General features: G+C 35.2%; 2 protein-coding genes across 4 annotated transcripts in view; both read left to right on the top strand.

Annotated features, from left to right (window-relative positions):
* Positions 1 to 3271: 3271 nt before the first annotated feature.
* LOC127872616 (serine/threonine-protein phosphatase 6 regulatory ankyrin repeat subunit B-like) overlaps positions 3272 to 27098 on the top strand; it is a 32981-nt gene continuing 9154 nt past the window's right edge. The window contains exons 1-4 of the mRNA XM_052415944.1: positions 3272 to 3499; positions 5285 to 6222; positions 9497 to 9711; positions 9834 to 9941. Coding sequence (XP_052271904.1) covers positions 5371 to 6222; positions 9497 to 9711; positions 9834 to 9941 — 1175 coding nt within the window. The 5' untranslated portion in view covers positions 3272 to 3499; positions 5285 to 5370. The remainder of the gene's footprint in view (positions 3500 to 5284; positions 6223 to 9496; positions 9712 to 9833; positions 9942 to 27098) is intronic.
* The window catches only part of LOC127871566 (uncharacterized), a 12836-nt gene continuing 7184 nt past the window's right edge, over positions 21447 to 27098 (top strand). Inside the window, exons 1-6 of one of the 3 annotated variants that reach the window (XM_052414627.1) lie at positions 21447 to 21675; positions 22372 to 22683; positions 22888 to 23136; positions 23440 to 23587; positions 24924 to 25076; positions 25332 to 25469. In XM_052414627.1, the coding sequence (XP_052270587.1) occupies positions 21615 to 21675; positions 22372 to 22683; positions 22888 to 23136; positions 23440 to 23587; positions 24924 to 25076; positions 25332 to 25341 (933 nt within the window). In that variant the 5' untranslated portion in view covers positions 21447 to 21614 and the 3' untranslated portion in view covers positions 25342 to 25469. Of the gene's footprint in view, positions 21676 to 22371; positions 22684 to 22887; positions 23137 to 23439; positions 23588 to 24705; positions 24822 to 24923; positions 25077 to 25331; positions 25470 to 27098 lie in introns of those variants that run through there. The other 2 variants (XM_052414628.1, XM_052414626.1) reach the window with 2 other exon arrangements.

A 27098-nucleotide genomic window follows, 5' to 3' on the forward strand; every position in this document is an offset into this window, starting at 1 on the left:
ATTTTTACGTACTTGTCAATGTTGCTAAAAAGAAGGATGGCCGATAAACAGAAACTTATTATGTTGTAAATAGAAGTTGTAAAAAAAGTTTAGTTACTGTTTTAGTTTGTATAAATATATCCAGTGAATTGCATTTGTGAAGTTTGGTTTGCCTAATACCTATCGAATACCACTCTTTTCGGATGTGACGTCTCACTACCTGGTAAAAAAACAACGCGCGTAATGGATGTTATTGCGGGTGTGTATGGAACTATCGGCTTTGCGTGATTAAACACGCTGTTAATATACTATTTTGGCATGGATCTAACGGGCATTAAATAGTGACATCTTTGAAGGTCAATCGTTCATTGATGCAATTTTAAGATTAATTCAGAAATTCTTGTACTTGTTTCCTTAACCGCTCGATTCACGGTAGTCAGAGGATATATTTGTTAACATTATCACACGGTTTGCCGTTAATTACCTCAATTTAATCAAAGTTTAATATGAATGTAATAATTTGATATAGGATAAAGAACCTGCAATCTGCAAGTAAAATATATTTTCCAAACCCTACAAAAATGTCAATTATTTGACAATATACATAACATGAGATGAATTGAAGTGTATTGAAATGTATATTCCCAACAATTTACATTCGATTAATTGAGGTAACATGTATATTTCCGACAATTAAAAATTATAATGCTGGGACTCAATTATTAAAATGCATAGGATGCTTAATTATTAGGACAACAATGTTTTATCACATTTGGAAATTTGTCAATAAGTACGATGTGGATTATCTGAAACTGTCTGCTGACAAACAGTGTGACAAAGCTGAAACCACCACTGAAAAAAATGCAGTTCGAGCAGAGGCAAACGTATTGGGGAGGGCAGAAAAAGCAATCTTCCTAGGATAGGATCGTCCTATCTAATTAGGTGGTCATGTTGAAGACTACTGTATATCTCTATTCCAAAATGCATTCAAATTGTTATGTGGAATTTTGTTTTCACTAGACGTGTAACTGTTTATGATGAAAACTGTTTTATTGTCAGTGTTGATCTATCGGGTCATGTTTCGAGTTGAAAACGTTTATTGTCAATAATTGGCAAATCATATAGTAAGACAATTGGTTATCATGACGGTTTTTTTAATATAGCATAAGTCAAAAATGTGAATGGACATTTAACACTTGCCTATTCATACTTAAAACTGATTTTACGTTAGAATGTGTTTGATCGAATGAGTATTTTATGAACAACAGTAGTGTTTTTATAATGCCTTATAAATGTTCAACATGATGGGTTCTTATGGATGTACAAATACATCTTCGTAAGAATTGTCATAAAATAGTAGAAGTAGAAGTAATAAAAGTAGTGGAAGTAGTAGCAGCAGTAACAGTAGAAGGGGTGGCGGTGGTGGTGGTGGCGGTGGCGGCGGCGGTTGTTGTGGTGGCGGCGGCGGCGGTGGTGGCAGCGGTGGTGACGGCGGTGGTGGCGGTGGCGGCGGCGGTGGTGGCGGCGGTGGTGGCGGCGGCGGTCGTTGTGGCGGTGGCCGCGGCGTTGATGGTAGTGGTGGCGGTGGCGGCAGCGCTGGTGGTCGTTGTGGTGGTGGTGGCGGCGGCGGCGGCGGTAAGGGTCGTTGTGGTGTTGGTGGTCGTGGTGATCGTTGTTGTGGTGGTGGCCCTGGCGGTAGCGGCGGAGGCAGTGGCGTTGGTGGAAGGAGTAGTTGTAGAAGTAGTGGTAGAAGTAGTGGAAGTAGAAGTAGTTGTAGAAGTTGTAGTAGTATAAGTAGTAGTAGTAGTAGAAGAAGAAGAAGAAGAAGAAGAAGAAGAAGAAGAAGAAGAAGAAGAAGAAGAAGAAGAAGAAGATGATGAAGAAGTAGTTGTAGTAGTAGTAGTAATAGTAGTAGTAGTAGTAGTAGTAGTAGTAGTAGTAGTAGAAGTAGTAGTAGTAGTAGTAGTAGTAGTAGTAGTAGTAGTAGTAGTAGTAGTAGTAGTAGTAGTAGTAGTAGTAGTAGTTGTAGACGCAGTAGTGGTAGTAGTAGTAGTTGAACATTTCATCGGAAACAGCATACACCGGATGATCAGTACTCATTTTAGCAAAATAAAAATAATTAGAAATATTGCACTATAATTATTTGCTATTTTAGCATGTAGGAAATAACTGTTCTTCAAAATACTGAAATTTTGATAGTTTTCAATGGCTTATAAAACAAGATGATAGAGCATGTTTTAATTCGTGTTGTGCATGATGTTTCATAACACATTGACTCCCGATAAAGGGGCACGACGGATAACGAAGACAAAAAAAACAATTGGGCACTCTTATATCCGAGTTGTTACGAGTCTTACCAAAGTTTTTGCTATTTCAGCATGTGGAGTATATAGCGTGCTTAAAATACTGAAATTTCGATAGCATTCAATTATGTATAAACGAAGATAGAACATGTTTTAATGCAAGATGTTATATGCACTCTGATATGATGTAGACCAGTGAGAGTACCGGTGTAGTACAAAGGCAGCAGAAATCGAGAGGTCAGAAAATGGTCAGACTATTATCCCCAATCTGTCGTGTCTTACTTGAATATCTCATGAAAGAACAAAATCATGATTTTATCCCAAAAGTATAAGATAAATGAAGCATATTTTCGGTGATTCGTGTTTACTTCACGTTAGTATAGAACTTGTTAATTATTGCCCGCAAATTATGGCAGTATTTAACAGCGATTTTGCATTTCTTGTTCACCAAAAAAGTGTGTTATATCTGTTGAAAAGTGTCGGGTAATCGGGAACAGAGTGTAATTGTCAAAGAGATTTTCGGCTAAAAAGTGTCCATGAAGATATGGAACCGACTATTTTAACATTTGAATGTTTTAAAATACGTCAGTAAACTAAAATTTTTAGATGTAACACTAATAAAGAATTTCGATCTTTTAATTCGTAGAGCAAGCACGTTCTTGACTTATGCTGATTTTCGACGATTTTTTTTTTATATAATCCATCGTTCTTACGCGAATTTGCTTCTAAGAAATATGAAGTGCTTTGTCATCAATCGGCCATTAAATGTTCCGTGTCTGAAAACCCAATGAACAGAAAATAAATACAAATAACTGGAGCACTGACCTCTCGCGCGTGGCTTGTGTTATATGTTATCGAAGTGCAACCCGTTATCAAAATATCTGCAAGACCGGCGAGGACAAGAGCAATGGCCTCCCTTATAAAATGATTAACCTGTTAACAGTATCAACGTTTAACATTTATTGGTATTTTGGTGGGAAACCAATTGTGTGTTTTTTCTGAAAACAAAAGGTAGTTTTTCCAATTCTTGAAAAACCAATTACGAAAAAGATTCGGCTGACATGATACGAAGTTATATAAAAGTTGGCTGGATATATAAACGCAGTTTTTTATTCGGATATGATAGTGTTGAGTAGCAAATTCAAAACAATTAATATTTATGTTCGCACATATACACACATCATATCGAAAGAAGTAAATGCACTCATAATTCAGAGGTAAGTTCTTATTTAAAGCCACACACCTTAACATAAACTACATTTCATAGTAAATTTAAGTATAAATAAGAAACATATTTTATATATGCCATTTAGAATATATCTGGTAGTTACAGGGTAGAAATCCATCTTTTTGCGCTTAAAAACTTAAAAAATAATCGCGTTTGTCGAAATGGACGTATACGTCTAGAAATCCTACTTTCGGTTTAAAAAGCGGTACCGTTTGAAAAATAATAAATTACTTGCTAACTAGGCTATATATTTAATTTTATCTATGCCAATTAGAATATATCTGGTGGTTACAAAGAAGAAATCCGTCTATTTTGCGCTTTAAAACTAAAAAATAATCGCGTTTGTCGAAATTACGTATACGTATAGAAATCCTACTTTCGGTTTTAAAATAAAAACAAAATAATACATTATTTTCTTACTAGGCTTTAGATATAATGACAATTTTGCACACTTTCTAATTGCATCAATATGTATTTATTAACATACATTTCATTTCAAGGTGTGTGGCTTTAAAGTATCGGTATTAACTTGCGTACTGCTGTGAGCTTAATATTTATTTGTATTTATGATTCGTGTATTTATTCATCCATTAAAAGAAATGCATAACTACCACTGAAATATTAGACCATTTTGTGCAGATAACTATTATACATTACAAGTAGGTCAAATGTAAAGTATGTTTGTGCCGAAACTAGTTCATAAATCTATAAATACCATAAAAACAAACACAAACCGTGTGCCGATATCACTTTTACTCGTGATATGCGAGATACGGATTTTTGGCACACAATCGATTTTTCGCGTGCCGTCTGTAAATGTCTACAACTGATCCAAACGTTAAATATCATTTTCTTATACAGAGCTCAATCTAATGACTGTTGAAAAGTTAATTGAAAAAAGCAATTTTACTAATGAAAAATATATCAAACCTCGATAAATAAGGTCCTACAAAATACTATATTCTTCATCTGGTATAAATGTTGATTAATTAAGAAATTTCCACATCAACCAGTAATTTAGTAAAATTTGTATTTTACAACGTTTCGGCTTACGCTTTCATTAGTTTTAAATACATGTATACAACGGTCTTGACCTCATGCGATAAGGTATCTTTATTTAGCGGGAAAAAAATAACAATAAATAGTAAGTAATGTGTAAACATATGTAAAACTTTAGAAATGTAAACATTAACATATATTGAATTGTATAGTGTAAATTTATACAAAAAAAACAACAAATGACGTCTCAACTTTTCATATCCACATATAGGCTTTATTGAATTTTGCGAAACCTGTTTTCCTTGCATTCATAATTGTATAGTATGTTAAGTATTAAAATTAGGTAATAAATAGATTACAATTAAGATATTTTGTGCGATATGCCTGTAACGGCCTACCTTTCGAGGTAGTGGTCGTGTAAAAACATATAAGTAATGTATTATTTTTATTTATTTGTGTTCGTTAATTCCATAAAAACCATGATTTGTTATAGTATTGATATATATTTCTATAAAGTTATTTTTAATCACTTGTTTATCTGCCTCCTTGTATTGCGCGATTTTCAGCAATTACAACTTTATTTAAGTCTTTATTTTGTGCAAGTACATTGTACATGTATTACAATTATCGAAGGTGCAATGAATATGGTGAATCCCGGTTTGATTCCCACTCGGAATACGTTTCCCACAATTGGTCAAATATTCTGGAAAGTTGCAATTTCACAACATGCTATAGAAATTATTACACACGCTCATTGTTGTTCTTTATATTTCAGTTTAATGAGAGATTTCGTAAACCAGAAACATTACTTCAGTTTAGTTTATTTCTGGACCAATATTTACGCCGAGGAACAGAAAAGACATGGTTATTTTAGCACATTGTTTCGTCGAGCTAGATTCCAATGTGAACAAATCTCTGTACGACGATGACCTTCAAGTAAAGTCAATTTCAGATGGAATCGGATCATTGATCATGGCGTTTACAGGTGATTCCATTCACTCAGCAGGCTCCAACAGGCGCACTGTTCTAGATGATGCATTCTTTGCTGAAGCGTTTGGTCTGCAAGACGACGATGGTGATGGAATCCTCCACATGGCTATTATACAAGAAGACACAGAGTTTGTACTCAATATGATTGACCAATTTCCTATTGCAAGCCTAATTAATATGCGAAACAACATTTACCAAACGCCTTTGCACCTGGCTGTTGCAACGAACCAACCCGGCATTGTGAAAAGTCTAATCTGCGCATGTGCAAATCTCGGATCTTGTGACAAAAATGGCGACACGCCATTACATGTTGCATGTAAATATGGTTACATGGAATGCATCAAAGAACTTTTGCATCCGCATCTATTGTGCGCTGAACGAAAGGATTTGTCTGCAAGGAACTTCGAAGGTCTGACTTGCTTACACATTGCTTTCACAAACAATCACGTAAACATTATGGAAGCTCTCCTCGAAGCAGGTGTTGATATCAACCTTACGGAAGGGAAAACGGGAAGAACTATACTTCATAATGCATGCTTAAGCGGAAATGTGATTATGGTCCGTTTGCTAATTCGATATAAAGATTGTAATTTCGATGCTTTATCTTACGATAGTCTTACGCCGTTTGATCTTGCGTGTGTTCGAAACCACGATGAAATAACCATGATTTTGGCGGCTATCGGCGCGCAACGTGGAACAGATGTAATTGAGTCTCGCTATAAATGACTCAACTACTAAATGATTGTTATGTACCTCTTCCTGCACGTCTGACTCATATAAAATACCCAATATTGGTGTCAACAGAAATAATCGTGTGTGTTTTTCTGATGTTGTTACATTGAACTTTTTTTTGTCACAAAGATGTTGAGCTATTTGAAAGGATTATTTTCGCAGCATCACATATATTGATCCAAATTTATGTCATGATACACTTGAATAAATGCTTATATGGAATTATTTAGATTTATCATCTATACTAAGAGAATATTACCTTTCAATTGAAAGTAAAATGCTTGATTTTAGACTCAAAGTAGTAGTGGTAATTCGATGTTAATAAAGTTTTTCACGCCGAAGACTGCATTATTTGAATACTCGAAATAAGTACCAACCTTTCTACCTACAGGCAACTTACTTTGTGGACATTCAGAAGTTGTGACGAGTTGTGATTTTGAAGTTTTAACAAGTTTCTTAACATGCAAATGCACAGTTTCATTTAAATAATAACATAATATTCTGAAGGTGAGAACTTCCGGAGATAACCCCATCAGCCCAGCTTTGTGATCACAATAAAATATCAACTGTTCTGGGATCGTGTATTCAAACTAATGAGAGACATGTTATCAAGCTAAAAAAACGTCAGCGTACAGTTAACACAGTATTAACAGACCTGAACGCTGAAGCGAACCCCGTATCAACCAGAGTCGTAACATATTTATGTCACGCTATAAATCAAAGAAAGCTCATTTTCTTGGATACATATATTGTTGAATGAATATAAATTACTGCATCGGGTAATATTTTAAGGTTCAGATGTTTCAAATGCATCTTACAATAGATGAACATAACTCGCATCAGTCTGAAATTCATAATTTTGACGCCATTGTCGATTTGTCACGTAACGAGTTTTCATTTGGATACTTTCGGATCGACCTTGACATTTTTTGCTTAAAGGTCAATTTTAACACTTTTGGAAACTTTATAATATGAAAGATAATTGTTTGAGATGCGAAATAAAACTATTTGCAACAATTAAGCGTTACGCCTTATGCCATAAATCACCAGGTAAATCTTCCAATAACGCGCCGTTTTCTAAAAGTTGGACTGACTTACCTCCCTTGCTGTGACGTTAGAGCTGTACATCCGCTATTTTTAACAGCGTTATTTATGCCGAGACGATCAACTGCATTGCTATTACATCAATACTTTTATGTTAAATTATGGACTTTTCTGACGAATATGATCATTATGAAGATGAACTGCATGAAATTAGACCGTATATGTACAGTACACGCCATTGTATCGATTTAAAAAATCTCAATTAGACAAGACTCCTTTTCCCAAAATGGCTGGAAAAAGCCCTAAAATGTTCGTTATTAGATTGTTCATCATATATCTAAATTATTTTATTTTTTGTAAATAAATGCAAGTGAACGAAATCGTATTATTGCAACACATAATTTAACTTACAACAATAATTCTAATAATTTGCACCCATTGATGTAATTACATCGATGCTCTAACTGTTCATCGCGCATGTTTGGTCTAGTTCGTAATCTTTTCCACTTATGCATAGTGCAAATGTTAAGTTCAATAAAATTTCAGAGGACAGAAAACACACTACCGTATTTTTCGGGGGTAAAGACGCGACTTTTTTCCGAAGCGTCTTATTAATGGGCGAAAATGAAAAACATAATATCCTAATTTTTGCGAAAAATGCGCGTGTGATAATCATAAGCGGTAATTTGATTGCCTCTGAATAACCGCCATGTCACTATCAATCGATAATTTAATTGGTTTATTGCAGTGTTATGGCTTTGTTATACCTACCACCACACTTATCCTTATGGGAACTCTTCCACGATAAAATCTTAGTCAGTTAGATCTACTGATGATAGCAACCGGGTGTAATCCTCCTGGAAATCGTGCTTTTCACGCATTATATTATCAAAATAGTTTTTCAACACGAAAAGCTTTTTAACAAATTTATATTTAATTCATTACAAATATATTACAAATATAAATGTTTTGTTGCATTCCCCAATAAGAATACACATTTGTAATCCGAAACACACTTCTGATTGTCTTCTGTTAGCGCGCCGTTTACAAATTCAAGCGTCAAATAAACATTCGGGATTGTTAGCAGATATAAACAGAATATGTCTTATGTTCCAAATTTCTATTTTGTTAGCCTTTTAGTCGCCGATGCTTAAAGGAAACCGTGCTCGCACCTAGCTGTAGTCTCCCGCACCTGGATTAGTGATAATTTCGTGTTGTTTATGCTTTTCGCAGTTTGTACACGGAGTGTCTATTCTCAATTAGAGTCCGTGGTTTGTAGCCACGACGAACCCATAATTGATTTTTAGTAATTTCACCATATATGTCTACATGTCGAATTTTATATAAAAAAAAATAGGCTGCGACCATTTTGATTTGTCGGCATTCTGTTTCATTTCAGACTCCATGCAGTTCTCAGATCATAATCTCTGTGATTTATTACTATAACTTGTTAGTTTCTGACCACGCGTGCTACTGAAAATAGCCAGCGGGATTGTGTTTTATGGCACAAAGTAGCACAAATGACTTCGACCCGTGTTTTTGATCCCTAAATGTAAGATAAACACGTGCAATATCAAATATTATGTTGGTCAGTACAAACGTTCTACCGAAAACCGCAGACCGCGTTTTTGTTTTATTGCCAAATCAAGCCCTGAACATCCAATATCCTGTGTATTACGACACACAAACTTTAGATAAGCACGTGCCGTCTGTCAAAACAATGATTTGTATAGATCAGTAAAAATATCGAAGTAACTCACACAGTGAATTCCCGTATATGATTTCGGAAACGAGACTTGCTTAAAACGTTTAAAATAACGATATTTATTGTCAAAATAATTTCTAAAAACAAATGAGAACCATCCAACATACGAATGCCGGACAAAAACCCTCCCGGATAAAAACCCTCCCGTCAGTTTTATAGGGACCGGACGAAACCCCTCCCATGAATGAACGGGGACGGACAAAAACCCTCCCATGAAAAAAACGGGGGAGGACAAAACACCACCCATGAAAAAACGGGACCGGACAAAAACCCTCCCGTGAAATCTGAGCCACGAATTCAAGTACCAACGATTATTTATGAATTTTTAATCCGAAATCGGTCATTTCCGACATTTGTATTTTGTTGTCGGTTATCCGAGCTATTTATTTTTAACAAAAACCAACATTGTAGACACTTGAGAATACAAACAAACAAAATTGCATTAATCTTACACAGTTCACATACACTCCTAAACGTGAATACGAATGCAGTGCCCAACTGCAGCCAAGAAGTCCTGTGCCGTCTTGTTTCCCGACGCTACCTCCTCACATAGGCGTTGCGTCTTCTTCTGATGAAGAAGGGTCCCCTTCCGGACTCGCTTTGCTAACGGCTCCCCGTGTTCGTACCGGTACACCTCTGCTTCGGCCAAGGCGTTGTCCTACTGCAGACATGTGATGACGTTCCACAATGACCAGCACCCGTGCATCGGTAGATGCATTGTCATAGATAAGGAATGACTTGTCCCCATCTGGCTGCGTTGTGGTGTACTGCGGCGGCAATGGGATGCCGACAGAACCAGCTGGCTCTACTGGTACCACGCCACGTTTCTTCCTACGGATGGCCCGCTTCAGACTCTCCGTCTTGCCGATAGCTGCTCGGACCTCAACCGGACGAGTGATAAGTGATAAGTGGTGATGATTTCCATTTTGGATGTGTGCCTTTACACAAACAAAAATTTATATGTTGCAAAATCACAGTATGATATTTTGAGCAAATGTTGTCAGCATTGAGTGATTTTTTCGGATTAATGAAGTTGCAGATTCACAGTTTGCTATTTTGAGAAAATTTTGCGGATTAATGAATGCAACAATGTGTGAAGCAATTGCATTTGTCGGTGTTAAATTGCTTTCACGGGAGGGTTTTTGTCCGCAGTTGCAGATTCACAGTTTGCTATTTTGATATATATATTATTGTATGCCATTAACTAGTTAATTGTTATGATTAGCTGATTAGTGGGCCTAAATAACCGAATCAATACAGTATGCTTTATATATTGTCTGCAAAAATGCAATTCAAAACGTTACAGTCAAAGATAAATTAAATAAGTAATTAAGACAAATTAGTTACACGCTAACGAATTGTTATTTGTTAACAGAATTTTACTTTCATTTTCGCAAAGTTTTCATAAACTTCCCGGAAAGCACGTTTTTTGCATGAATGAGCGTATAACGCGATTAAACGTTGCACTGTATCGTATTGGGTTCAATCTAAATTTAAATTCACTTGTCTATAAATGGCCTCATTTTATGTTTTAATTGATGTTGATATTATATCGGATTATCGGATATATATGCACATTAGAAAGCGGTATGTTTACAGTTAATGGATACACATTTTCTTTCAATTTCACGCCCCTGAAAACACAATACACATTACACACAATGGGTAATTATGTCGGATTAATGAATGCAACACTAAGTGTTAAATTTCTTTTACGGGAGGGTTTTTGTCCGCCTCCGTTTTTCCATGGGCGGGTTTTTGTCCTCCCCCGTTTTTTTCATGGGAGGGTTTTTGTCCGTCCATGTTTATTCATGGAAGGGTTTTCGTCCGCCCCCTATGAAAATGACGGGAGGGTTTTTATCCGGGAGGGGTTTTGTCCGTATTCCCCAACATACATCATACACAGACCAAACAAAGTATAAATAATTTTGACGGTTTGAGTAAAATCATTGAATTGTATACGATGATTTTTTGTGCGATCAGTATACAGTACAATACAAATGTATGCAATTGAATGTAATTTTTCAATAATGAACGAACTAAAAGAGTGTAACGATAACGATACAGCGTGTTTGATTTTTATTTTATTCAAAGGAATTGTCAATGGCAAATAATTCGCGAGATACTCCGGTACTTTAGTTGAAATTTACTACGAAACTTTTAATCGAAATTTCATCAAATCTTTAAAAAGAAACATATGCCGAAATTCGTTTGATACTTTCGAAAAAAATTGAGAAAGTTTGTGTTTAGGAATTTGAGCACTATTTCTTCAATATTAACCAGAATTTTATGTGAAAAACGGAAATCGGCCATATACGGAATTATCATTGTTTTGACAGTTGACATCCGATGGTAATTGTATGAAGTATGAAGAGAAGCTGACGAAATGTTAACACAACCGCGCAGAAGTAAATATATCAGCGTATTATTTGTATCTGTTTCTAATTTTCGTTAATTTTAAAATTATTTAACCTTTGCTATAGTATACAATAAATATTTGTATATATTTTTACCCGGGTAATCGCCGCGTGTAAAGACGCGGCGTGATTCTGTGTATCGATGCCGAGGCAGAAACAGACGCGGCTGTTTTTATTTGGAGAAAACAGTTTGTGTTTGGAAACATGGCTAGCACGACCGATTTTGGGTGCACCAAATCTTCTTCAGTCTTTTGTCATTCGGAAACTGGAAAAAAATCACATTAGCTTTTCCAGAACGTGATTTACAGCGAAAGGCCGCACAGATAACCATTTTCCCTAATACTGTGAAAACAATTTCACGAAAATATCTATACAAACAGAAAAAATAAAACCAGGATTTTGATCTATCGCTTATCTTCTAAGCGAACGCGAAAATGCTTGTTCAGCTCTGACGTCACACAACAGGGGAAAACAAGGGAGATAAGCGAATCAACGCTTTGCGAGTTACGATCATAAAAGTCAACAAAATCATCTTTTTCAGGTTAAACACAACACGCATACGTTATTTTCCCGATAATTAATCATATTTCAATGTAAATAGCGTTTTATATATTGACTTTGGATTTTCTTTAAAATTGACCTTTAAATTGTAAACATTACTTTTGTTTTCTGAAATCTATTATTTGTGATTGACAACTTACGTCTGGTGGATTATAGCACTGATTTCAGTGTGGATCAGGTAGTTTTAAATAATTTTTACTTTAAGTTTGTATTTACACTACAATTTGTTAAGAAAACAAGCCAGAATAATTTAAAATACCGGGAAATGTCATTCTGAATTTGAAAACACTTGAGAACATGGTATGTTACTAAAAATAGAAATAACATCATATGACCGTGAAATCTCGGGAGATTTTCATTTCAAGAATGTCTGTCGCATCGCTGTTTTTCTCGATATGTTAGAGCAGAAAAGATAAATTTCAAATGTTTAAGATAGTATTTTGTGAAAGAATATATCAGTTAAATGTGAAAGATGTCAATCTTTCCGATCAAGTGGTTGATTTGGGCCAATAACTGCATTTAAAAGCTGTTTTGGACCGGTCTTTGCTAAATGTCAACTTTTCGGGAATTGCTGTTTGACTTACCTAATGGGGTTGGCCCATAAATTTAAAGTCGCGCCAGTCAAAATTCATAAAAAGCGACATTTAAAGTTATGGTAGCCAGAACCACATGTTATCCAGTCACTCTGGTAGCCGAACAGCCTTTTGATTCAATAATATTTGAATGCATGAGCGCCACGTGATAAAAGCAAACTAAACTGTTTTGTATGACGTCTTAAAATGTGTTGATAATATTAGTTTTGCAAAATATTAAACACGAAATGTTGTGCGTTTGCAGAGTTAGCCATAACTATTACCAGTATGGTGATGTTATTCATGTATTTGTTGGAAGTATTTGAACAGCTTTTACTTCCAATAAGCAGCCCTTTCCAGTGTTTTCATCATAATTATCGTAAGTGAGCACTGCATGTTGTTCGATCGCTCACGTATCATTAACATTCTGACACGGTCATTTCAATGGACACAATTGTGTTATTTGAAACAATCCTTAATGTTAATATATTGGTTTTGCGTTTAGTGAATTGCTGGTTTTGTTTAAAATGTCATTGTTTATGTTATGCCAATTTCTACCACGGAGATGTTAACTTGGTTTGTGTTAATAAATCTAAATGTATGATACTTGTAAGTATTATCTACAGATCTTTTTCCTCACAGCTTTTCAACGAAGAACGAATAATCCATTAATCGTATTATATTGGTAAACATACATTTTGTATACATGCGCAAAGGTTATTATAAAATGATTTCATCATAAATAGCATCATGCGATGAGGCTATTTATTAAGATAAAATATCGATAGTCCATCGGGTTGCGATAATACAACTCGGGCACATTAGCAGCTTCAATCATGGACACCATCGTGGTATATTTACTCTACAGGACCGGATAGGAATAAAAACTTTGTCTTGGTAACGATTATCCGGCTAATTGTCATACAGTCATACTGAAAGATTACGCTAAAAATACCTATATTCAGAAGCATAATTATGATAAAAATGATGGTAATAAACACAGCTTCAGCTGATTTTTAAAGTAAATAACCATCGGTGATGAGAACAGACTGGTCTCAAGTATACGCAATGGTATCTTACATGACGGCTAAACAAATTAAATGTTATATATATATATATATGAACTAATTGTACGAATTTAATAGTTTAATATAAAGGAAATTGTTACAACAAAATGTGTTTCATAATAAGAATATTACTACAGTAGTTAATCTTGCTAAGCAAACATTGCTTTTGTTCTGGGTGTGTTTATGTTTTGTTTTTCTCAAATATGAACTCTAGCAGTGTAATGAACACGAGAAATTTCATTTTCAAAGGCTTTAAATCACAAAGCAAACACATTAAAAATTTGGAGTACCACATAGTAATGATCAATTCATTGTTTCACTGCAATGTATTGGAGGTTTAAACAAGTGAAATGGTTTCGGACCCACCCCATAAACTGAATTTTTTTCTCTTAAGAAGCACTAAAGAAATCGAAAACGATATGAAGTCCCATAGTTTGTTGATTCAAACTTCCTTTATTGAATGTCAAACGCCTGTTTGACGCCGAACGCCTCTTTCTTCAATGTAATCTTAATCTAAAGTTGAAATATATGTATGTATAAGAGTTTTTGTAAGTATAGGCAAACCACAGTGTCGATATAAAAATGCCCGGTGCGATGTGAAGATCGATTTCTATTTGAGTTTTTCTTGCTGACGTCGCGTTCATGTTTAAGGAATAGCAATGGACATTTCCGTAGGATATGGATGCCCCTACATCCTTAACTGTTAACTGCTTTTGCTAAAAAGGGTCATAACTCAGTTATGTCAGGGGGGGGGGGAAATATGGGGGTGCGAAAAGTTCTTATGCTTGTTCTTATTATTGGAAATTTTAATAATTTTTGTAGCAATACTCTAAGTTAAACACGCGAAACAAACATCGGACGGATAGACCGACGGCCGAACGAAAAGACCGACGGCCTGACGGTGGTAAGTGGTTGCATATGCATGCATTATTTAACACGCCTCGTTATTTTAAAGGAATATGACGCGAGCTATCGATTAAGGGGAAAAACTAAAAAATATTGTTTAAAAGTCTGTCGAAGATTTATTCGGGTGGACAAACGGTCTCGAAATATTGCTTGGTTATCGGCAGACTGTGAGAAAACGGCTTGACAGATTTCTTTGAAGTAAAATTTTTTGAAAGGTTGTCCAATTGCCCTTAAGAGGACCAAGGGATGTTTTGGATAAAAAATATTTTTGACATTTTTGCGCCCCGCTAAGACAGGTCTATGATAAATTCATGTTATGATTCCAATATCAGAGGGTGGGGATTTTTTTTGCATGGCCCTTTGACATTTTTCTCTATAAAACATGATTTTATATATTTATTTGAATATATTGGGCTCCTTGGCCCATATACTATCCAGGGTTTGTTACTTCCACCTGTGCGCCACAAGATACGAAAGTATATATACATACTTATTGATGAATATATTGCAGACCATATCAGATGTACTGCTGCCACGAACAGTACGGGAAGCACAAGTATCCGCCATCCTTTTACTACTAACAGGTATGCATAGTAGAGAATATTAACATATTCTTAGTTTACATATATTTTTGTTACAATTACAATTATGTGTCAGATAACGTAATGTAACAAATGGAGCTATATTCGAAATAAATTACGATTGCCATCCTTTTTTTATTTTTAACGAAAATTGCGGGAATCTTTATTTTATTCACGCTCCGACATCGTCACACTCGCATCACTCGCATCACTTATATTTCAATATTCCTTTAATATTTTTTCAAAACATTAGGCCTCATTAATATGTTAAAATATTTCTTGAGAATAACATTTATTGTATGTTCTTCTTCGTATATGGAACTAGCTTTCGAGCGTTTGTATTTGATTCTTTTTACAAAGTATTGCGTCGTTAAATACGCGACAATCCGTATCCATTTGTACTCTAACACGGTGGTGATTGCAGTCAATCCGAGTCAAAACACGTATTGTTATGTATTGTGATCTCAAACTAAAATGATGTGAAAGTAAATTGATATCATTCGAGTCGAGACAAATCGTGACATATTCTCACCCACATCGCATCGTGTCTTTCCGGAACATATTGGTACTTGTTGAGCGTGTGGGAGCGTTACGCTTCGTACAATAACGTACTAGTTCGGTACACGCGCGTCTCACCTTGTGCAGTTCCCGTTTCAATGAACATTTGAGTTTGGTTGATGAGGACCATACCGGACAGGAGGGGTTTCCTCCGGGTACTGTGGCTTCCAATATTGAAAATCTTTCATTAAAAACTAAATGACTTACAATTGGAGCTGTAATTCAAAATTCATGACAACTGTGTGTGTCTAATAATAAGGTAGGAGTGATAGAAGAGCTTTGGATGCGGGAGAACCTCATAAACTTCGGGGGAAAAAAACTCGTGTTTCAGTCGATTTGGACCTGAATATCGCCTCAGAATATGGTACATTAATTAGCAAATCTTGAACAGATAACTTCGGACATTTATTTAAAGCCCGATTCCTTATACCACTGTCAGTTACGTGTGGTCCATTGTGGCATTTTCTTGTGGATTAGATGTGCACTGTTTTCGCAACAAAATGTAACAAGTAATTTATACTTAAATGTTTTAACTAAAAACATCAAATCATTTTTTAGAACTGTATGTACGATCAAAAACATGATGTCACTACTGCAGTTTTTTTTGCGTTTAAAAGAGTGTATCTATTCTTTATAGGAGTTTATACTATATATTTCTTGACGTATGAGCCATACAGTCGACGATTCCAAGCCCTCGATTTGTGACACGCACACCTACCACAACGCCTGCGACACTGAAAATATTTAATAATTGATGTTATAAATATTTATTTAACTACTTATTTAATAAATTTGTCAATAATCGTAAACATGAATGTTTTATATTTCCACATGTAGATGAAGGTAAGATAAAGCAATGGGATTGATTTTAGATTTACCAAAAGTTTTTAATAGTTTGTTCTCTTCATTTAACATTTCTATATGTACATAACAACTGGCATACGTTTCTTTATGATACTGGTGTTTCATAATTGTATTTGCTATCGAATAGAATTTAGAATTAAAATACGGTGGCATAGAGGTGACATTCACTCCTCTTTTTTTAAATGTCACTCCGCTTTTTTTATCTCGTGGCCACGACTTAGTAACTCGTGGCCACGAGTTAGCTATGTCGTGGCCACGTGATAGAAAAAAATAGGAGTGCAAAACTAAATAAAAGAGGAGTGCAATTAAAAAAAGAACAGTGCATTAAATATAGGAATGGCGCATTAAACAAAAGAGGAGAGAATTTCGAGATCTCGAGATCCCGACTTAGCTACCTCGTGGCGTGGCCACGAGTTAGTCAGCCAATCAAATTGTTTCATATGGTCTTTCATGTTGATCTTTAAACAAAGGGAAATAAGCATCAACACAAATAGGAGAGAAATTTAGCTATTTCGAGATCCCGACTTAGCTAACTCGAGTTAGTCAGACAATCAAATTGTTCCATATGGTCGTCCTTGGTGATCTTTATACAAAGGGAAGTAATCATCACATTAAAAGCCCGCTTCGGCCAGCTATATATATATGCGTACAGAATATTTACACATGTTACACACAATTTGATTGGCTGACTAACTCGGGATCTCGAGATCTCGAAATTCTCCCCTCTTTTGTTTAATGCACCCCTCCTTTATTAACTGCACCGCTCTTTTTTAATTGCACTTCTCTTTTATTTAGTTTTGCACTCCTCTTTTTTCTATCTCGTGGCCACGACATAGCTAACTCGTGGCAAAAAAAGAGGAGTGAATGTCACCTCTATGCCACCGTATTAAAACCAACAAGATCGGTCGTAAACATTTCAAATTCGAAATGTAAGCGTAATCCAATATTTGTGTTTATAGGAAAAGTGCATTTGTAACTTTGAGGCACATAAACATTATTATTACTATTTAAGTATTTCCGGAGATAAAACGGTTTTCTCCAATCGTGTTTACTGATCCTTGCAATGGGACTAGAGAAGATTCCCGTAGAAATACAATATTTCACGGCTACTAAAGGTTCAGGTATACATGACTGGTAATATAATACTCTTATTATAAACATGTTATTGTACCGTTTTATTCCTAACTACGTTCAATATATATATTAAAAAACATATTTTTATTATTAAAAAAAACAAAGCAACTAATGTGATTTGGCATGTGCAATCACTAGATTACATGGCAAGGAGTGTGTTTGTAGATTAAATGAGCAAAAATACTTAAACAAGTCGTAGGAACATCGTTGTACGAGCTAGTTTGAAACTACAAAATGTATGATTGTCCTCAAAATACAAACAAATGCACGCAACCAATGATAAATAATAGCGGTCGATACGGTTCGTGCTTTTGAAAGGGTTATAAACACACACACAGCCGATTTCTTTTCTGATCAACGGGAGAAAACCTGAAAAACTCAACACCTTTTTTTACAAAGTGATCGATAGAACCATTCTTTCAATATGTAAAGCAAAAAACAATGTTTAAAGGAGAATGTTTTATTGTAATATGCATATGAATTTTATTTAAATATCTTTCATAATGATACGTAATACGCTGTTAATTGAGAAACATTGTGACTATCGGAAATATATTATCCATATTCGCATAACACACATTTCATGCGGTGAATATGCGACTTTCAAGTGACAACAACAACAACAATTTAATTTTTTAAATAAATTAAATTGTTTAAAAAAATGTAGTACTTAAATTGGTGACGGCGTGGGGGTAGAGGAGTGAAACGTTAATGTCATTACACGAAAATTAATAAAGATGAAATGGAAAGAAATTAAATGAAACATTTTATTTCTTACGAAAAATATTATGAAGACAATTAATGTGGTTTGCATGAGAATTGTATTCACTGCTCGTTGATACCTATACAGTTATTATAACAGTTATGTTGTGGTTCATTCTTTGTTAAACTCGAACAAATCGACAGGTTCACTCACGCTAACCACCTGTGGAGGTCAAATCTTTACATAATTCCATTTGTAAGGCCTTGGCTTGTGGATATGTATAATTTCCTTGGTTGGTTATTAATACGACATATACTACGGGAGTGAAGGTCATATGTGTCCTCACGTGGCTTATCATGAGTTTATTTCTCCACCATCGACATATATCGTATTAATATGTAACACGCAGTTTTCTTTCGAAACATTCAAATCACAATTTTATAACCGCGTCATGCAAAAATAGGTCTTAATGCGTTTCGGCCAGCGTAGCTCAAGTCCACCCTGTGCATTTGCGTAGTCTTGTCAGAGGCGATGCTGTCCGCTATAAAATCACTCAAAGTTTTATAGTCTCATTATGTTTCTCTTGACCAGACTGAGACATGCGCAGGCTGGGTGGGCTATAGCTATGATGGGCGCGTATGGCATAAGACCCATTTTTCGCATGACGCGGGTATTTTTAAATCTCATCGCGAGTTGTAAATGGTATATTTTGGCAAAATGCATTTCGATATAAATTGAATTCAAAAAGCAAATGCGACAAACTGGCAAATAAGAGTAGCTTATTCAGGCGTTCAGGAACGATTTCCTGACGTACTGACCGAGTACGGCAAACATTTGTGGTAAGATAATTAAACAATAAACCTCTTGACGTGACACTATACTATTTCGGAGTTGTTGTTTTTTCTCATATCGAAAGCAAATTGTGTTAATCGATTGTAAATTATGTCTTTCCCTGACGATTGAGTGACCGACCATGAAATTCTGTGAGATGGATTTTTAACTCGAAATTGTAACTGGGCCACAATTTGTGTCTATGTGTCGTTTGAACATGCAGGGAGCAGTCCGGAATTCCGTACATTCAACAGTGTTACATCATTTACGCTGTGCACAGACACAGTGATGCAGCCAAATTTCATTTAAGGTGAAAAGCTGGGTAAGACAGCTGTGCCGAACAAGCGCATTAATGAGCGTTCTATACAGATGTTAAAGTCTGAGACTGGTTGACACCGTGTGAACTACTAGGGTAACAACAAATGCATAAACAACAAAGTATGGGTCAGCAGCGCTGTCTTTATTACAACCTAATTCGTGAGTAAAAAGTACTGCTCGCAATTTTTTTTCATCAATTTTCTTATTGTTTATTTTGAATTGCATATGGTGACAAAACAAAGTTTTGAAAAGGGAATTTCCATCATGACATTATATTCTTAGTGTGATAGATATTCGATATTCCAACAATGTTCATTTAATAGGATGGTGATTGCAAATTTCATTTTATATAAACTGGTTCTCATTATACCATTTTCAGCATAATTTTATGCTTTCAGAACGTCTAAAAAAGAGACACGATGTTGTTATTTTGTTTTATTTATCTCTAGAACATAAATATGATGACAAACAGTGCACACACATCTCGACCTGTGCGTTAAGACACACGCTTTATACATTTGAATGGGTTGTGTTCATTTCAAACTTGCGATTTAAAAAGCTATAATATCATTTGGAAAAATGAGTTGCGTCTCAGATTATGCAATAGCGAACAACTTCAGTGCTTCTGCGGTTTGTTTTTGGTATGCACTAATATTTGATTCGTATATATGCATGTGATGATAAATATTTGCGTTCATACATATTATGCTGTGTTAAATTTAATTGCTTATAAATAAACGAAAGATGGTTTATACAATTGTGTAGTTTAAACACACAATATGTTCCGTAAAAAATCTTGGTACATTTATGATGCAACAATATATACCAGAATTCTCTGAGAAGACAGAACTTTTCTTCAATGATCGCAGTATTGCGTCTTATTCCGACTAATCAAGTCTTAAAGTTATATTAATTGTTAAATTAATATTAATTATATTAATTGTTGAACATGTTCTTCAATCTTAAATTACCTTACTCGTGAGCACAACTTACGGAGAACAACTTAAATTGTTGCAAAAAAACGCGTAGTTTACTGGTTTAAACTTCTGCGATTAACCTAACTATTTGGTGAAACTGAACATGAAGACTGTCAAATGTTATCGGTAGCGTCATAACGTAAAACAATAAATTATCTTAATAATTTTAGCCATGTAAGTATATTGTTTAGAAGCTTTGGTCATAATATCTCCATAATATCTTCCTGTGAATTCATAGTTGATAGTTTCGTCACAGTATTCTTTTGATCTGCTCTTGTTTGATGCTTTTTTAGCGTTAAGTAGGTTAAGTAGGTTGCGTAGTTGAATATGTATATATTTTCCTTCTGCGATGAATTAAACTTTAAACTTAAAAAATGGCTAACACAGGGAGTTGAGAAGAAATGTCAACAATCTTATTCTAACTTCATCTTCTTGCAATCGAAGATTTCATTGAACGTTTTTGCTAAATACTGTACATCGCATTAATAAATATCTGTTATCACCTACTGAAGCATTACACTCGCATATTTTATACAAATAATTAGGCTTAGAACTTTATTAAATAAGTTTAATAAATATTTATGTTTAGATTATCAACAAAGTGCCGATTGATAATTAAATTAAATCGGTTACACATGTGTTCAAACATTTTAAATGCTGATTTGCATTACTTAGTTAAAATTTTTTGGCAACACATTTAGTAAAATACTTTCGTTCACCAGCCGGTTTTCAAATGTCGAGCTTTATACATACTTGCATTGATGCAGGCTAGTTTCAAGACAAAAGAGGAACGATCCTTTTAAGGAAAAAAATACTGATTAACAGACCTTTTAAAAATAAACAATAAAGATGACTACTAGACGCATGACAAAGCATGCATAGCGGAAGATAATCACATAGACACAATCAGAATCAGTTCTTCGCAGTCATTCTTTAATAACTTAGATTTTCACTTCTTGTTGCATCTATATCACGAAATGAAAGTCGGACATGGCGCGATTGGTTTGAAATTTATAAGCGGTTTACTCAGTTGTATTATCATACCATAAAACTTTGTAGCAGGCTATCCATAACAAATATCGGATATGTTTATTATTTTTGTTCTTGCTGTATTGTGGGATTTACATGTATACGCTAGTGGGCAAGGTTTGTTACAAAACATAATAAGTTAAACGTATGACATTATTTTAATATAGTAAGATTCCACATTTTTTAATCTACTATATTTCCTTTGTTCGTACAGTGTTTTTATTGATATTGAAGGGACTTAATAATGTATATCTAAAAAGTAAAATGGAAAGAGAATCGCCAAATCGTGGAATTCGAGTAACATTAATGACCACAAGGGAATGAAAACGAAAACAATATTCAACATTATTTACATAATAAGGACATTATGCATGCCAGTAAATTATCATTTATTTATTTTAGCCAATTGTTTCGGCATATAAATATAGAATTAAAGAAGCTAAATGTGTCGAATAATTATTCTATAACGATTTACACAATAATAAAACGTCAGATATTGCGAAGTCTCGCATGACCACACTTTGAGCACAGTCTTAGTAAGTAAAGACGCGTTTTTTTGGTGAAGACAGCGCTTTCAAATAAGAGTGAACTCACATAACTGTTTCATGAACTGTAGTGTAAGCGACTGTTTTTTCCTTTTTTATTATCTCTATACATTTGTGTAATTTTTCTGTGTTCTTGCAGGAGTTTGTTAAAGTTTAGGCAGAAGCACATTAAAATATAGGGCATGTCTGTTTGGGTAATATTAAACAAAACAATGGATAGCATACTATAATATTATAATAAAAATACATGTTTCTGTTTCCAATCAAGGTTTGAGAAAAAGCGCGGTGTTTGAGGGCACCGTGAAACTGCCAGCATGCACTCACCCATGCGTATTTTCCGAAGCCAACGTTCCTCTGATGGCAAGCTGCCGTATCCAAGGGATCTTAGACAACAGTAATGTCACCTTCCACATCGGAACGAATATTCGAATACAAGCCCAGAGAATGGGAAGCGATGGCATCTTTCAGGCACGTGGCTATACTGTAAGAGAGGAAGATCATTTATCCACTATTAGATGCGAAGTCGGACTACCAGGGAAGCCTACTTCAACCTATTCTAAGGCGACAATATACATTACCAGTGAGAACGTGTATTATTTTGATTGTCATAGAGACTGCAAGCATTTGACTGTTAATTTAAGTATTTAATTATGTTATGTAAAGCACATTTTCCAATTCCACTATGCAATGGTTGAAAATATTGAAATCATCTGAATTATGTAGTCTAACTATCAATGACTTTGATAAGCCTTACGTTTTGAAAATGTATGTGTATTTTTTCCAGAGGAGTCATCGACTCCGCAATTAATATCAGAACCTATCAACGGAAATCTGAATATCAAATGCAGGACAACAGGTGGCCGCCCACCGCCCGAGTTAGAAATATCGAAAGTGATCAATGTGACACAAATGGGCGACGAGGCAACGGTTACATCATCATCGGAGCTTATGAACGAAGAAATGTTCAAATGTTGCACCATAGATCGCTACTTTCCCTCAAAATGTTCAGGGCTCTTTACAATGTTTCGTGGTGGTAAGTGCACGTGTTCGAAACGAAATCCAAATGACATTTACTGTTTTTAATGAAACATAACAAATGTACAAAATAGAGAATTGAATTGAGAAACTAGTTAAAAATACTTCTCAAAATAACTGAAAATATATTAAGTTATATATGCCCGTGCATCAACATCAAATATAATACATGTACAAGTGTACATTTAGCACTTTAACTTATGGCCGGTTCTATTACCTAAAACGTTGCTTTTTCTAACTTTGCTCTCACATATACAATCAGTTCTTTAAAAGCCATGTATTATGCAGTAATGTTTTGTAGATGTGATGCCTTTTACGCAATTGATGTCCTCTGAGAAATCATACACTCTTCTGTTTGGTATTACAATCGCCGTGTCGTCTCTGCTATGCTTCCTCATCGTCGCTTGCATAATGGTAGCTGTAATTTACTGGCGAAGGAAACGAGTGAGGTACGTGTGTGGGTTAACTTTTCCAAGTATGCTATGCACATTATAATCTTTATTTTTCGATAATAAGTTTATCTCGATTGATAATCCGTTTAGAAGTCCGAATGCATGTTCTTTCCTTATAATTTTTATGGGGTTGCTTTTTATTATATTAATTATTTCTCGCGTAGACAGTTGTAGTGATTACATTCAGACGCATATACAATTATTTATGTCTCTTATTTGACAGAAAACTATGAAAGAACATCAAATTTCGTAAAAAATGACTATTATAATATATATAATATACTGAATATGGGTTTTAAGCTGTGCAAAAGTTTCTGCTAAAACACATCTGTCGTGTATTCGTTGTATTTTAATAAATGGCTTAGAAAAGTCGCGCCATTGAAAAAAATGTTTACAACTGAAGTAAGCATGAACCAAACGTTTAATATCTTGGCCGGTTCGCTTTGTTTGTAGAGAGCTTGAGTACAAATCCGACGTTCTCGGATTAGATCCCCTGTTAAAAAAAGATAACCTGAAAGGGATCGATCATTAAAAATTGTCTATGGTCGTTCTTCTACAAACTCTGAATCAAGTAAGGAAGCTCTCCGTTGCTGACATAATTATGTGCACTTACCACCGGTAAACTAGCTACCCCAGAAAAGTGTTGATTTACCCCCCGTTCACACATAGACGCCGCTTCTACTACGATCAACGAGTGGCCGAAAACGTGGCCGATCGTGACAAATCGCAAGAGAAACGTAGTGGAGTCTTCATAAGCGCAGTATTATCGCGATAGAGTCGTCATGATCGGAGAGCTCTACGCTCTCGCCACGCTTATTTTGAACATGCTCAAAACAAGCGTAGCGGGATCGTAGCTAACAAGAATCGGTGTAAAGTCGTAAAAAGAGCCTAATAGAAGCGCCGTAATCGTACAGGCAGCGCGGAAGCATCGTGGAGAGATCTTTATGATCGAAGTAAAACCGCAGTAAAAGCTCTGCGTAGCGTCGTAGTATAATCTTGAATGTCGCGGCAGTAATCGTTTGACGTAGGGGCATCGTAGAACGGTCGAAATGAAGACTATGATTTGCCAAATTGCTCTATTTAGACTCCGATCGGCCACAATCCTTTTTTTTCAGATCGTGGCTTGATCGGGATGATCGTCGTAAAGTCGCAGCTATGTGAGAACGGGGGGTTACTGAATGCCGTTATATGAATGAAATACTTTTGAACATGGCGAAACATACATACACACACAACGAATCTACTTTTATCATTTTAATATGATTGTCACAATACGCAAGTCCATACTCTAAGAGCACAACTTAAGAAAATATTTATGTTGTGTCATTTGCAGGCAATTAAACGAGCGTGTACAGAATCACGAGCTCGTGTTACCTCGCCCGATGTCTACCATTTCGTGTAAAATCGACCATTACGACCACCCGTGCGAAATGAGCCCTGACCAGACTGAATTCACGACGGTGTATAATTGCGGAAAATATTTACGGTAGCTTTACTTTACTGACTTTGTGAAATAATAAAATATTTCATTATTGTACGCAATTACAAAATATCAAAGTTAGGTCTAAGGGCGGCTATGGATTTTTTATGGAATATTATGCTAAATTCGATTCATTAAATACATTTCTGTTTGTTCCAAGAGTTTGCATATTTGTTGATTTACTATTTATTCGAGTGACCATAGAAAGTCGCTGTCATATTTCATACATTATTATATAGATATTTTTTTCGTTTTTGACAGCCCAAAGTGATCAATGCTCGTCATTGCCTCGTTTTTGACAAAGTGAAAGCAAAACAGCAGTTAATGTTGGAATATTGGAGAGCGGTTTTCTGAAACTACCGATCTTCCCATTAATCATGGAATAAAGCATACATCACATGCAATTGTTGTTATACGTATCAATCGCCTTCTGTTTCGGTTTCAGTATCATTAGTTAAAAGTATCGATGTTGACAAATGCAGAATTGGTTACGTAAACGAGTTAATTGCAAGAACACGTTTTGTGCATTTAATAAACTGACGTTATTTGCGTGCTCTTGGTATTATTGATGTAGTTGACAAATAACAATACCTGTGCATTTTTCAGTGCAAACTAAAAGCAAAGCTAAAGACTTTTGACAGAATTCGTACATTCTGTACAGGAATGTCCAATTTGAGGATAATACACTTTTCAATGATGCACTGGGAGTACATCTTAGGACAGTAGAAACAATACAACGCAAATCTATATTTTTAACCTTTGTCAATATAACTGTTAATCAAAATACATGCATTTTGTTAATAAAAACTCGATGTCATGTGAATTAAAGCAATAAAAAATACCAATAATTCACTTATTTATATTAAAAAACAATTTACTACATCAATGTTTTGTAAATTACCGAAGCAACACAATTTCAACGCAACAACAACTGACGTCACGATAAAATGCAGCTAAATACTTTCTTATAGCAGGACGTATGCTGAATATTTTCAATGGACTGGCCAAACCGGGAAGGCTTATTTATTTAATTAACCCTTCCCACTTAAATACGTATTTTGACGCATGTGTAATCCCGCATAAAGTTAATTTAATTAAAGACCTTCCTTACAAGATTCAAATTCTAAAGGTTTCATTTCCAACCCGTAGATATTGATGAGCAACAAACAGCATAAAACCTGAACAGACTGCGAGTTACTCAAGGGCTGGTCTGGTTCTATGCTGTTTGCACATAGCAATTTTCCCTTTGTCTCTGAGAGGGAAAGAATGCCAACAATTATATGAGCACCTTTTTGAAGTCTCAAACTTTAAACATTTATGTGACATTCACACCAATGTCTAAAGTTTTAGACTTCATCAAAGCTGTTATTCGACATACATCTTGGTAAGTCCGGGCCCGAGGGCCCAAGCATTGGTTACGGGCGTGTGTTGACAAGATTGTACCGAGTAAGCATCATTAAGTGCACAAATCCGATAACCGTTGTTTGGTTCGAGAAGAATCCATGACGCGTGAAAATATCTTCACCAACAAGGACTAACATTTCAACATAATTAACAACAGCACTGAAAGCAGTAAAGTGAATGGCCGTGGTCAATGACGTGACGTATCTGATACACTTTCATCGGAGGCCTATGTTAATTTAAGTGTACCATAGGTTTCCATGTGAGGTCCTTTTCATTTTTAATTTATATGATAGATATGGCTCCCGTGGTTAACATTTGATTATCCGCTCTCTCGTATTCATTAGGTTTAAAATACTTTGATGAACAGGTATATTGTTGTTGTAATAGATCAAATAATCCCAGCCAGTTTCTGAGCCTTTTATTAATTATTTCACCTGCTCAATTAGAGAAACTAACGGAAAATGTTTAGGATTAAAGGCATTCGCAAACACGAACTTACACATAAGGAAACATCTCAGTGGTCGTCTTTCACATTAAATGGTAAACGTGTATACTGCTTATAAGGATACTTTTTAATTCCAATTTTAATGAGAGAAATGGGAAAACATGCTTGATTATCATGTA

Source organism: Dreissena polymorpha, chromosome 3, assembly GCF_020536995.1.
Source record: "Dreissena polymorpha isolate Duluth1 chromosome 3, UMN_Dpol_1.0, whole genome shotgun sequence".
NCBI classification, from domain to species: Eukaryota; Metazoa; Mollusca; class Bivalvia; order Myida; family Dreissenidae; genus Dreissena; species Dreissena polymorpha.